The sequence below is a fragment of the Oncorhynchus kisutch genome, linkage group LG16, assembly GCF_002021735.2.
Source record: "Oncorhynchus kisutch isolate 150728-3 linkage group LG16, Okis_V2, whole genome shotgun sequence".
In the NCBI taxonomy this organism is placed as follows: domain Eukaryota; kingdom Metazoa; phylum Chordata; class Actinopteri; order Salmoniformes; family Salmonidae; genus Oncorhynchus; species Oncorhynchus kisutch.
The window spans coordinates 1,734,113-1,748,373 of record NC_034189.2 but is presented as its reverse complement, the minus strand read 5'-3'; the positions used below and the strand labels follow the sequence as shown (position 1 = coordinate 1,748,373).

General features: G+C 40.0%; 2 protein-coding genes across 31 annotated transcripts in view; both read right to left on the bottom strand.

The window, feature by feature from the left end:
- The window catches only part of LOC109886139 (butyrophilin subfamily 3 member A2-like), a 164,248-nt gene extending 162,781 nt beyond the window's left edge, over positions 1-1,467 (bottom strand). For 15 of the 28 annotated variants that reach the window (XM_031791535.1, XM_031791522.1, XM_031791541.1 and 12 more), the window contains exon 1: positions 1,186-1,465. In XM_031791535.1, coding sequence (XP_031647395.1) covers positions 1,186-1,258 — 73 coding nt within the window. In that variant the 5' untranslated portion in view covers positions 1,259-1,465. Of the gene's footprint in view, positions 1-1,185 lie in introns of all 28 variants that reach the window. The other 13 variants (XM_031791520.1, XM_031791524.1, XM_031791521.1 and 10 more) reach the window with 3 other exon arrangements.
- A 1,614-nt stretch (positions 1,468-3,081) lies between these two features.
- Positions 3,082-14,261, bottom strand: part of LOC109882059 (Fc receptor-like protein 5) — a 305,344-nt gene continuing 294,164 nt past the window's right edge. The window contains exons 8-12 of one of the 3 annotated variants that reach the window (XM_031791552.1): positions 11,654-11,728; positions 11,505-11,562; positions 6,199-6,247; positions 4,407-4,448; positions 3,082-3,706 (exon numbers count right to left, since the gene is read on the bottom strand). In XM_031791552.1, coding sequence (XP_031647412.1) covers positions 4,407-4,448; positions 6,199-6,247; positions 11,505-11,562; positions 11,654-11,728 — 224 coding nt within the window. In that variant the 3' untranslated portion in view covers positions 3,082-3,706. Of the gene's footprint in view, positions 3,707-4,406; positions 4,449-6,198; positions 6,248-11,443; positions 11,563-11,653; positions 11,729-14,261 lie in introns of all 3 variants that reach the window. The other 2 variants (XM_031791551.1, XM_031791553.1) reach the window with 2 other exon arrangements.

Genomic DNA, 14,261 nt, shown 5'->3' with positions numbered 1-14,261 from the left:
CTCTACAGCACCACCACCCTACAGCACCACCCTACAGCACCACCACCCTACAACACCACCACCCTACAGCACCACCACCCTACAGCACCACCACACCCCAAACTGTCATGTCTTCCACGGACACCAACCTACAGCACCACCACACCCAAACTGTCCTGTCTGTCACGGACACCACCCTACAGCACCACCACCCTACAGCACCACCACCCTACAGCACCACCACTCCCCAAACTGTCCTGACGGTCACGGACACCACCCTACAGCACCACTACCCTACAGCACCACCACACCCCAAACTGTCCTGTCTTCCACGGACACCACCCTACAGCACCACCACCCTACAACACCACCACCCTACAGCACCACCACCCTACAGCACCACCACACCCCAAACTGTCCTGTCGGTCACAGACACCACCCTACAGCACCACCACCCTACAGCACCACCACCCTACAGCACAACCACACCCCAAACTGTCCTGTCTTCCACGGACACCACCCTACAGCACCACTACCCTAAGGCACCACCACACCCAAACTGTCCTTTCTGTCACGGACACCACCCTACAGCACCACCACCCTACAGCATCACCACACCCCAAACTGTCCTGTCGGTCACGGACACCACCCTACAGCACCACCACCCTACAGCACCACCACACCCCAAACGGTCCTGTCTTCCACGGACACCACCCTATAGCACCACCACCCTACAGCACCACCACACCCCAAACGGTCCTGTCTTCAACGGACACCACCCTATAGCACCACCACCCTACAGCACCACCACACCCCAAACGGTCCTGTCTTCCACGGACACCACCCTATAGCACCACCACCCTACAGCACCACCACACCCCAAACGGTCCTGTCTTCCACGGACACCACCCTATAGCACCACCACCCTACAGCACTACCACCCTACAGCACCACTACCCTACATCACCACCACCCTACAGCACCACTACCCTACAGCACCACCACCCTACAGCACCACCACCCTACAGCACCACACCCTACAGCACCACACCCAAACTGCCCCGTCAGACGACAAGACATCTATATTTCCTGCACTCGGTTATGATCCTGAACTTGAATTCTCCCCGTTTCTTTCTTGTTAATATTATGTTCAGATAATAAAATATCCTGCAGGCTAAATAATGAAGGAATAATGTTGTGTCCTACCTGTCGTTATCAATGAAGCACTGATGAACAGAATCCCAAAACACCAGACCGCCGAGGTCGGAAAGGTCTTCATTTCACTAACAAAACAAGTCTGACTCCAAGGTAAAGCTGTTTGTAACTGGTGAATAAAATTATTAGGAGTTTAGAAACATAAACCAAAACAGTTGAAAGGCTAATTTGGCAACGCACAGAATGTAACACGACGTCTGTTCCAGAAATAACGGAGGAAAAGGGTGGTGGAGTTTCACACTTTACTTTCACTTTCACTTACAGTACTTCTAGTTGAATATCATCTCGGGATATCTAGCTCCATCTATTGTTCAAATATGGACATTAACTTCATGTCATCTCGCGATATCTAGATCCATCTAGTGGTCTGATATGGACATTAACTTCATGTTCATATTTTTTTTTTTTATGTAACCTTGGCAAGTCAGTTAAGAACAATTAAGACGACCTACTCCGGCCAAACCCGGACGACGCTGGGCCAATTATAGGCAGCCCTATGGGACTCCCAATCACGGCAGGCTGTGATACCCTGGTTTGATTCCAGGCTGTGTCTGTAGTGACGCCTCAAGCACTGCCTTGAGACCGCTGCGCCTCTCGGGACATATTGGAACAATAGTGAATATTAGGAAGCCCTGATACAGACATTAACTTTGTCAAATGTCCTAAAAACAGACGTGCACAAATAGGAGTCGTGAAATAAATGTGACAACAAGTAGGCTGTAGTAAATATTTCAACTTGCAACAAACTTGCGATGTGAAATTTTCCCATGAACGTTGATCATATAAAATGTGACTTTCACTGTCAGTTGTAGTCTAGCTGATGTGAGCAGTATGGCAGAAATTACACAAATTTTATCAGAGATGTTGTCATGTTGTGTTGCTACCATGCTGTGTTGTAATGTGATGCTGCCTTGCTATGTTGTTGTCTTAGGTCTCTCTTTATGTAGTGTTGTGTTGTCTCTCTTGGCGTGATGTGTTTCTTGTCCTATATTTTTATTTAATTTATTTGTATTTTTAATCCGCAGGAGGCCTTTTGGTTGGCCGTAATGGTAAATAAGAATTTGTTCTTAACTGACTAAAAACTTTGTCACATGCACCGAATAAAACAAGTGTAGACTTTACAGTGAAATGGTCACATGACCAGCCCTTAACCAATAGGTGTAGACCTCACAGTGAAATGGTCACATGACCAGCCCTTAACCAATAGGTGTAGACTTTACCGTGAAATGGTCACATGACCAGCCCTTAACCAATAGGTGTAGACCTCACAGTGAAATGGTCACATGACCAGCCCTTAACCAATAGGTGTAGACTTTACCGTGAAATGGTCACATGACCAGCCCTTAACCAATAGGTGTAGACCTCACAGTGAAATGGTCACATGACCAGCCCTTAACCAATAGGTGTAGACCATTAGGTGCGCTCCTATTTTCTCCTTTGCTTATGGCCTTATAGAGTTGGTCTTAGTGCCAGCTTCGTTCTGTGGTGGTAAATAGTATGAATAATATAGATGAGAACTCTCTTGGTATATAGTGTGGTCTACAGCTTGTAAGGCCCTGGGGGCTGTAGGGGGAACCTGGAATGGAGCATTTAGAAGATACTCAAGGCCCTGGGGGCTGTAGGGGGAACCTGGAATGGAGCATTTAGAAGATACTCAAGGCCCTGGGGGCTGTAGGGGGAACCTGGAATGGAGCATTTATTAGATACTCAAGGCCCTGGGGGCTGTAGGGGGAACCTGGAATGGAGCATTTATTAGATACTAAAGGCCCTGGGGGCTGTAGGGGAAACCTGGAATGGGGATTTAGAAGATACTCAAGGGAAGTGAATGAAATTATAAACAGAGTGGTTGTGATGTCATTCAGAACAGATTAATAAAAGGCTACATGATTGAGGAGAATCATTTATTTAATTCTATATGCTACAAAGACAAAAGCAATATCTTACCAGGATGATTCATTGAAAAATAATGGTTTTGCACAAAACACAATAAAACAAAAGGCCTACATTAGTTATGTTGAAACAAAATAACATAATGAGACCAAAATGGGAAAATAAAGTAAATAATTGTAATAATTGAATTCTCCTCTCCTGTATGTTTTCTATCTCTGTAACATGTAACGGTATAACATTGTACTGAACCTGTAACAATAATGCCTGAACCACAACACCTATCAGTTGATCTGTATAGACATGAGAAGTGAAGGCATTTACAATGTATCAACCATAATGCTATACAGTATATGACCAGTATATGACTGATGTTAAAGGACAGCTGCTGAATGAATAATACAACACACATTATATTGAAACACATTCCAATCAGAATAATACATGTATCAGTTAATAGATGACATTTGATCAAATGCCACTATTGTTCCAGCAGGTGGAGCTACAATGTAACAACATACAGCATTGTGACTCACAGTTCTATATTAGAATTCCATGAGTTCCATTCTGATGGTTGTTATGGTGATCAGGTGATCTCAGCCTCACTCTTCTTCAACACGATCACCTGTTCAACACAGAAGTAGTTCATCATTGTGGCTATGTATTTACTTATCCAATACAGAACCACTTAGAAATGTAAATTATATCAGATGATTTACTAGTCAATACTGTGCTACTTAGAATTCTATCAAATTACTTCCAATGGGGCTCCTGCTTATGTCCAGTTCTCCCTTATCAATACCAGGGTTATTTACTAATTATCAATATGAGGGCAATTTACCATTTATCAATATAGGGCTACTTACTACCTGGGCTTTTTACCATTTATCAAAACCAGCACTATTTACTATTTATCAATACCAGCTCTCTCCAATCAATACCAGGGCTAATTTACTATTTATCGATACCATTCACTCTACTTCTACAAAGAGGTAACATAATATAGTACACACTGTGTTCAGAATACCATATTGTGGTAGTTGACTCTAATCCATCCTACTTTCTACTTCTACTAAGAGGTAATATAATATAGTACACACTGTTCAGAATACCATATTGTGGTAGTTGACTCTAATCCATCCTACTTTCTACTTCTACTAAGAGGTAATATAATATAGTACACACTGTGATCAGAATACCATATTGTGGTAGTTGACTCTAAACCATCCTACTTTCTACTAAGAGGTAATATAATATAGTACACACTGTGTTCAGAATGCCATATTGTGACCCTGCAGCTGTTGTGTTGTTAGGTAGAAACTCACCTAATTGGTCTTGGTGTGTCTTCCTGGGTACCCTGGTTTCACCTAAACAGACAGTTAACAACACTTTACAACATGGTTCAATCAGATCTACAGTTATCAACACTCTAAACATGGTTCAATCAGAGCTACAGTTATCAACACTTTACAACATGGTTCAATCAGAGCTACAGTTGTCAACACTTTACAACATGGTTCAATCAGAGCTACAGTTATCAACACTTTAATCAGAGATAGACTCAGTCAGAGCTACAGTTATCAACACTTTAAACATGGTTCAATCACAGCTATCACAGCTAATCACTGCACAGCTAATCACTGCAGCTAGTTACAGCAAATAAATACATGTTAATACCACGTCAGCACACATTTCTTGGGCAGGATTTAGAATTTAGAATTTTGAATGAATGAGCTTTAATTGGTAGTATTGGATAGAAAACACTCTAAAGTTTCCAAAACTGTTAGAATAATTTATGTGAGTGTAACAGTGCTGATATGGCAGGCGAAAACCCGAGAAAAATCCATCCAGGAAATGGAATTATTTTCACGTGGCTGTTTTTCAACTCAACGCCTAAAGAGAATGCAATGGGTTAGGAATCAGATTGCAGATCCTAGATGTTAAAACCTCTTGGTGTTCGGGGGCAGTATTTTCATTTTTGGAAAAAAAAACATTCCCGTTTTAAACGGGATATTTTGTCAGGACAAGATGCTAGAATATGCATATAATTGACAGATTTGGATAGAAAACTCTAACGTTTCCAAAGCTGTAAAGATATTGTCTGTGAGTATAACAGAACTGATGTTGCAGGCGAAAGCCTGAGAAAAATCCAATCCGGAAGTGCCCCAGGTTTTGAAAGCACTGCGTTCCAATGACTCCCTATTCAGCTGTGAATGTACCATCAACGAGCTTACGCTTTCTACGTATTCCCCAAGGTGTCTACAGCATTGTGACGTATTTTTACGCATTTCTGTTGAAGAATAGCCGTAGGAAGCCACATTGCGCAAGTGGTCACATGGTGGCTCCGAGAGAGATTCTCACGTAAAATACAGAGGTAGCCATTACTCCAATTGGTCACAGTGAAAAACGAATTGTCCCAACTGATATATTATCGAATAGATATTAGAAAAACACCTTGAGGATGGATTCTAAACAACGTTTGTCATGTTTCTGTCGATATTATGGAACTAATTTGGAATAATACGTTTGCCTGCTGCTAGCAAGGCATAATGCTATGCTAGGCTATGATAAACTTACACAAATGCTTGTCTAGCGTTGGCTGTAAAGCATATTTTGAAAATCTGAGATGACAGGGTGATTAACAAAATGCTAAGCTGTGTTCCACTATATTTCACTTGTGATTTTCATGAATAGGAATATTTTCTAGGAAGATTTATGTCCGTTGCGTTATGCTAATTAGTGTCAGATGATGATAACGGTCCTGTTCACGGGATGGGCGTCACTACAGGTTAACAGTCTTTAGACATGGTTTCAGGCTTTTATTTAGAAAAACAACAAGTAAAATGCCATTTTGGTAAGTGGACAGGGGAAGTATGCAGACCTGATTTGGGCGCTCCCATGAGCGCGCCGTTGGTTATTTTTCCTTTCTTTTGAAAACGGTATTGTCCGGTTCAAATGTTATTGATTATAAGACAATTAACAACCTGAGGATTAATTATAAACATAATTTGACATGTTTCGACAAACTTTTTTATTTTACACCCTTTTCTCCCCAATTTCGTGGTATTCAAGCCCGGAAGCCAGCCGCACCAATGTTTCGGAGGAAACACCATTTACCTGGTGACCTTGGTTAGCATGCACTGCGCCCGGCCCGCCACAGGAGTCACTGTGAATGTTTAAAAGACGTATTCAATATAGACAAGAAAAATACAATAATTTGTGTGTTATTAGTTTAACCCTTGTGTAGTCTTAACATCATGTATACTCCCCTTGTCCTAAGGGTAAAAAAACCTGCCTTCACTAAACCCCTAAAATAAAGCATCTTAAAAACTTATTTGGCATCGGTGTCCCTTAAACGGGACGGTTGAGGTAACGTAGGCTAATGCCATTAGCATGAGGTTGTAAGTAACAAGAACATTTCCCAGGATATAGACATTTCTGATATTGGCAGATTAATTTCTTGTTAATCTGCGCTATCTAATTTACAGTAGCTATTACAGCAAAATAATACCATGCTATTGTTTGAGGAGAGTGCACCATTTTGAACATGAAAAGTTATTAATAAACAAATTAGGCGCATTTGGGCAGTCTTGATACAAAATGTTGAACAGAAATACAATGGTTCATTGGATCAGTCTATAACTTTGCACATACACTGATGCCATATAGTGGCCAAAATCTATACATGGGCTGAAATAATACATTATGGTCTTTCTCTTGCATTTCAAAGGTGATGGTACAAAAAAGATACAAAATAACGTTTTTTTTTCTTTTACCAACAAACAACACGATTACATCATTCATTTCAAACATCATGCTACATCAGTCATATCAAACACAGCATACTACATCATTCAAAACAAACAGAACATGCTACATCATTCAAAACAAACACAACATGCTACATAATTCATAATGAACACAACATGCTACATCATTAAAAACAAAGACAACATCATGCAACATATTTCATAACAAACACAACATGCTATATAATTCATAACAAACACAACATGCTACATCATAACAAACACAGTATGCTATATTACTCATAGCAAACAACAGGCTACATCCATCTTAACAAACACAACATGCTATAGGCATTCATAACAAACAACATGCTACATCATAACAAACACAGCATGCTACATCACAACAAACATAACATGCTACATCATTCTTAACAAACACATCACAATACATAACTCATAACAAACACATCTTGCTACATCATTTATAAGAAACAACATGCTACATCATTTATAAGAAACACAAAATAATACATCATTTATAACAAAAACAACATTTTACATCATTCATATCAAACACAACATGCTACATCATTCATATCACAACATGCTACATCAATCATAACAAACACAACATGCTACATCATTCATATCAAACACAACATGCTACATCATTCATATCAAACACAACATGCTACATCATTCATATCAAACACAACATGCTACATTATTCATATCACAACATGCTACATCAATCATAACAAACACAACATGCTACATCATTCATATCAAACACAACATGCTACATCATTCATATCACAACATGCTACATCAATCATAACACAACATGCTACATCATTCATATCAAACACAACATGCTACATCATTCCTATCAAACACAACATGCTACATCATTCATAACAAACACAACATGCTACATCATTCATATCAAACACAACATGCTACATCATTCATATCAAACACAACATGCTACATTATTCATATCACAACATGCTACATCAATCATAACAAACACAACATGCTACATCATTCATATCAAACACAACATGCTACATTATTCATATCACAACATGCTACATCAATCATAACACAACATGCTACATCATTCATATCAAACACAACATGCTACATCATTCATATCAAACACAACATGCTACATCATTCATATCAAACACAACATGCTATATCATTCATATCAAACACAACATGCTACATCATTCATAACAAACACAACATGCTACATCATTTATAACAAACACAACATGCTACATCATTCATAACAAACACAGCATGCTACATCATTCATAACAAACACAACATGCTACATCATTCATATCAAACACAACATGCTACATCATTCATATCAAACACAACATGCTACATCATTCATATCAAACACAACATGCTACATCATTCATAACAAACACAACATGCTACATCATTCATATCAAACACAACATGCTACATCATTCATAACAAACACAACATGCTACATCATTCATATCAAACACAACATGCTACATCATTCATAACAAACACAACATGCTACATCATTCATATCAAACACAACATGCTACATCATTCATATCAAACACAACATGCTACATCATTCATATCAAACACAACATGCTACATCATTCATAACAAACACAACATGCTACATCATTCATATCAAACACAACATGCTACATCATTCATAACAAACACAACATGCTACATCATTCATATCAAACACAACATGCTACATCATTCATAACAAACACAACATGCTATATCATTCATAACAAACACCACATGCTACATCATTCATAACAAACACAACATGCTACATCATTCATATCAAACACAACATGCTACATCATTCATAACAAACACAACATGCTACATCATTCATAACAAACACAACATGCTACATCATTCATAACAAACACAACATGCTACATCATTCATAACAAACACAACATGCTACATTATTCATAACACAACATGCTACATCATTCATAACACAACATGCTACATCATTCATAACAAACACAACATGCTACATCATTCATAACATAACATGCTACATCATTCATAACAAACACAACATGCTACATCATTCATAACAAACACAACATGCTACATCATTCATAACAAACACAACATGCTACATTATTCATAACACAACATGCTACATCATTCATAACACAACATGCTACATCATTCATAACAAACACAACATGCTACATCATTCATAACATAACATGCTACATCATTCATAACAAACACAACATGCTACATCATTCATAACAAACACAACATGCTACATCATTCATATCAAACACAACATGCTACATCATTCATAACAAACACAACATGCTACATCATTCATAACAAACACAACATGCTACATCATTCATAACAAACACAACATGCTACATCATTCATAACAAACACAACATGCTACATCATTCATAACAAACACAACATGCAAAATACTTCATAACACACACAATCATTCATGTTACAGATACAGTTATCCTGTGTGTGTGTGTATCCTGTGTGTGTGTTTCTTTTCTCTCCTTCTCCCCTCACAGGTGAAAATCATCACTCCCCAATCAGTCAACAATCAATCATCAATCAGAAGACACACCTCCTCCTATCACAGTTCCTTCCCCATGGTTTAAAAACCCCATCATTTGTTTGCTTTAGAGCTCAATCTCTCTGTAAATGCCATGTCTGTAGGTCTCTGTGTTTCACTCTCGCTTTGTGTCTTAACCTCTCTTTTGTTTGAGCACCTCCATAGCACTTTGTCATCACCTGTGAGTATTGTTTTTGGTTATGGTGTTTGTTTGTTGCTTGTGGGAAAAGGGGGAAACCAAGACAAGTCGCCCATGGGCATACACTACCCGTAGGTGAACTTTGTTAAATACACTAGTTAGAACTGGGCGGACCACCCACTGTATTTTTTGTTAGTTAATTAGCTGTTGTTAAAGTAGGCTAGTCTAGCTTAGGGGTGTTTTTGGTTAGTTAGTTAGCTGTTGTTAAAGTAGGCTAGTCTAGCTTAGGGGTGTTTTTGGTTAGTTAGCTGTTGTTAAAGTAGGCTAGTCTAGCTTAGGGGTGTTTTTGGTTAGTTAGTTAGCTGTTAAAGTAGGCTAGTCTAGCTTAGGGGTGTTTTTGGTTAGTTAGCTGTTGTTAAAGTAGGCTAGTCTAGCTTAGGGGTGTTTTTGGTTAGTTAGTTAGCTGTTGTTAAAGTAGGCTAGTCTAGCTTAGGGGTGTTTTTGTTTAGTTAGTTAGCTGTTGTTAAAGTAGGCTAGTCTAGCTTAGGGGTGTTTTTGGTTAGTTAGTTAGCTGTTGTTAAAGTAGGCTAGTCTAGCTTAGGGGTGTTTTTGGTTAGTTAGTTAGCTGTTGTTAAAGTAGGCTAGTCTAGCTTAGGGGTGTTTGTGTATATTTATTGTTTCTTTCCTTGGGTCCAGCTCAGCCCCTTTTCCTGCTCCCCCCATTACCGTGTGTTTATAAATAAACTTTTAGTTTGACGGTAGATTTCAGTTGTCCTGGTTATTTCGTTCACACTTTTACTTTGTCAAAATTATAATTTGCATGAGTTATGTTACGGGTCTCATTACCATCCCCCCTAGACTGTCGGGCCAAAAGGGATTCCTAACAATTCATAACAAACATATCACAATGGATCATTCATAACAAGCACAACATGCTCCATCATTCATAACAAACACAACATGCTCCATCATTCATAACAAGCACAACATGCTCCATCATTCATAACAAACATAACATGCTCCATCATTCATAACAAACATAACATGCTACATCATTCATAACAAACACAACATGCTACATCATTCATAACAAACACAACAAGCTACATAATTCATAAACACTACGTGCTACATCATTCATAATATACAGTTGAAGTCGAAAGACACCTTAGCCAAATACATTTAAACTCAGTTTTTCTCAATTCCTGATATTTAATCCTAGTAAACATTCCCTGTCTTAGGTCAGTCAGGATCACCACTTTATTTTAAGAATGTGAAATGTCAGAATAATAGTAGACAGAATGATTTATTTCAGCTTTTATTTCTTTCATCACATTCCCCGTGTCAAGTGTCAGTGTGCAGAAGGTAGGACAGAGTCAGGTGCAGGACACAGACCTGAGTAAGAAAATGACTTTACTCGAATAAATCACAAAATAATTCCACGGAGGGAAAATACTCCAGCTCACAGAAATAGTGAACAAAACCATGTTGGAACCAGAGGGTTAAATAGGGAATAAATAATGATGTAATGGGAACCAGGTGTGTCCAATCAAGACAAAACAAATGGACGAAACGTAGTTCGGTGGCGGCTAGAAAGCCGGTGACGTCGACCACCGAACGCTGCTTCGGCGGAAGTCGTGACACCCAGTTTGTCAGAAGTTTACTCAATTAGTATTTGGTAGCATTGCCTTTAAATTGTTTAACTTGGATCAAACATTGTCTGTCTGTCTTCACTGCTGAGTAGACAGGGTCTGGAATGACCTTCTGACCTGTATCTCTATCTGTCTGTCTTCACTGCTGAGTAGACAGGGTCTGGAATGACCTTCTGACCTGTATCTCTATCTGTCTGTCTTCACTGCTGAGTACACAGGGTCTGGAATGACCTTCTGACCTGTGTCTCTGTCTGTCTGTCTTCATCGCTGAGTAGACAGGGTCTGGAACAACGTTCTCTGAAAGAAACACATAAACAGGTTACAACTAGTGACACAGTAAAAACATATTTACTTCAGAAAGTGTTGTTAGTCTCTCCCTTCTTCCTACCTCTCCTCCTGTTGTGTTGTCTTTTCTCTGTGTGGTTGATGTCAGCATAGGTCAAATCACCTGGACCAGATCCACCTGGAACGAAACACAGGAGAGAGAGAGGATATTAATACAGACTGGACCAGATCCACCTGGAACGAAACACAGGAGAGAGAGAGGATATTAACACAGACTGGACCAGATCCACCTGGAACTAAACACAGGAGAGAGAGAGGATATTAACACAGACTGGACCACTTGGAACTAAACACCTGGACCAGCTGAGAGACGACAGTCACATTAACACAGACTGGACCAACTGAGAGAGGATAGTCACATTAACACAGACTGGACCAGCTGAGAGAGGATATTAACACAGACTGGACCAGCTGAGAGAGGATATTAACACAGACTGGACCAGCTGAGAGAGTATAGTCACATTAATACAGACTGGACCAGCTGAGAGAGGATATTAACACAGACTGGACCAGCTGAGAGAGGATATTAACACAGACTGGACCAGCTGAGAGAGGATATTAACACAGACTGGACCAGCTGAGAGAGTATAGTCACATTAACACAGACTGGACCAGCTGAGAGAGGATATTAACACAGCCTGGACCAGCTGAGAGACGACAGTCACATTAACACAGACTGGACCAGCTGAAAGAGGATAGTCATATTAACACAGACTGGACCTGATTTGGTGCTGATGTATATTCACCTGAGAGAGGTTGGTAGCATGATGTACATACATCAACAGCATCCTCTCGGACACTCTAGACCCACTTCAATATGCACACCGCCCCAACAGGTCCACAGCAATCTCAATCGCACTTTACACTTCCCTTTCCCACCTGGACAATAAGATAATAACCTACATAAGAATGTTGTTCATTGACTACAGCTGAGCGTTCAACACGATAGTGCCCTCAAAGCTTATCAAAAAGCTAAGGACCCTGGGACTAAACACCTCCCTCTGCCCCTGGATCCTGAACTTCCTGACGGGCCGCCCCCAGGTGGTAAGGGTAGGCAACAACACATCTGCCACGCTGATCCTCAACAACCTCTCCCTCAATGTGAGCAAGACAAAGGAGCTGATCATGGACTACAGAAAAAGGCGGGCCGAACAGGCCCCCATTAACAACGACATGGCTGTAGTGGAGCGGGTTGAGAGTTTCAAGTTCCTTGGTGTCCACATCACCAACAAACTATTATCGTCCAAACATACCAAGACAGTCGTGAAGAGAGCACGACAAAACCTTTTCCCCCTCAGGAGACTGAAAAGATTTGGCATAGGTCCCCAGATCCTCAAAAGGTCCTACAGCTGCACCATTGAGTGCATCCTGACCTGTTGCATCACCGCCTGGTATGGCAACTGCTCGTGATCTGACCATAAGGCGCTACAGAGGGTAGTGCGAACGGCCCAGTACATCACTGGTGCAAAGCTGCCTGCCATCCAGGACCTCTACACCAGGCGGTGTCAGAGGAAGGCCCTAAAAATTGTCCAAGACAACAGCCACCCAAGTCATTGGTTAGAGCCTGTAAGTCAGCATTTCACTGTGAGGTCTACTACACCTGTTGTATTCAGCATTTCACTGTGAGGTCTACTACACCTGTTGAATTCAGCATTTCACTGTAAAGTTTACACCTGTTGTATTCAGCATTTCACTGTAAGGTTTACACGTGCTGTATTCAGCATTTCACTGTGAGGTCTACACCTGTTGTATTCAGCATTTCACTGTGAGGTCTACACCTGTTGTATTCAGCATTTCACTGTGAGGTCTACACCTGTTGTATTCAGCATTTCACTGTGAGGTCTACACCTGTTGTATTCGGCGCACATGACAAAAACTTTGATTTGATTTGTGGTGTTATAGTGTTATACAGTATTACAGTACCTGTGGTGTTATAGTGTTATACAGTATTACAGTACCTGTGGTGTTATAGTGTTATACAGTACTACAGTACCTGTGGTGTTATAGTGCTATACAGTATTACAGTACCTGTGGTGTAATACAGTATTACAGTACCTGTGGTGTAATACAGTATTACAGTACCTGTGGTGTTATAGTGTTATACAGTATTACAGTATCTGTGGTGTTATAGTGTTATACAGTATTACAGTACCTGTGGTGTTATAGTGTTATACAGTACTACAGTACTTGTGGTGTTATAGTGTTATACGGTACTACAGTACCTGTGGTGTTATAGTGTTATACAGTATTACAGTACCTGTGGTGTTATAGTGTTATACAGTATCACAGTACCTGTGGTGTTATAGTGTTATACAGTATTACAGTACCTGTGGTGTTATAGTGTTATATGGTATTACAGTACCTGTTGTGTTATACAGTATTACAGTACCTGTGGTGTTATGGTGTTATAAGGTATTACAGTACCTGTGGTGTTATAGTGTTATACAGTATTACAGTACCTGTGGTGTTATAGTGTTATACAGTATCACAAAACCTGTGGTGTTATAGTGTTATACAGTATTACAGTACCTGTGGTGTTATACAGTATTACAGTGCCGGTGGTGTTAGTGTTATACAGTATTACAGTACATGTGGTGTTATAGTGTTATACAGTATTACAGTACCTGTGGTGTTATACAGTATGACAGTAC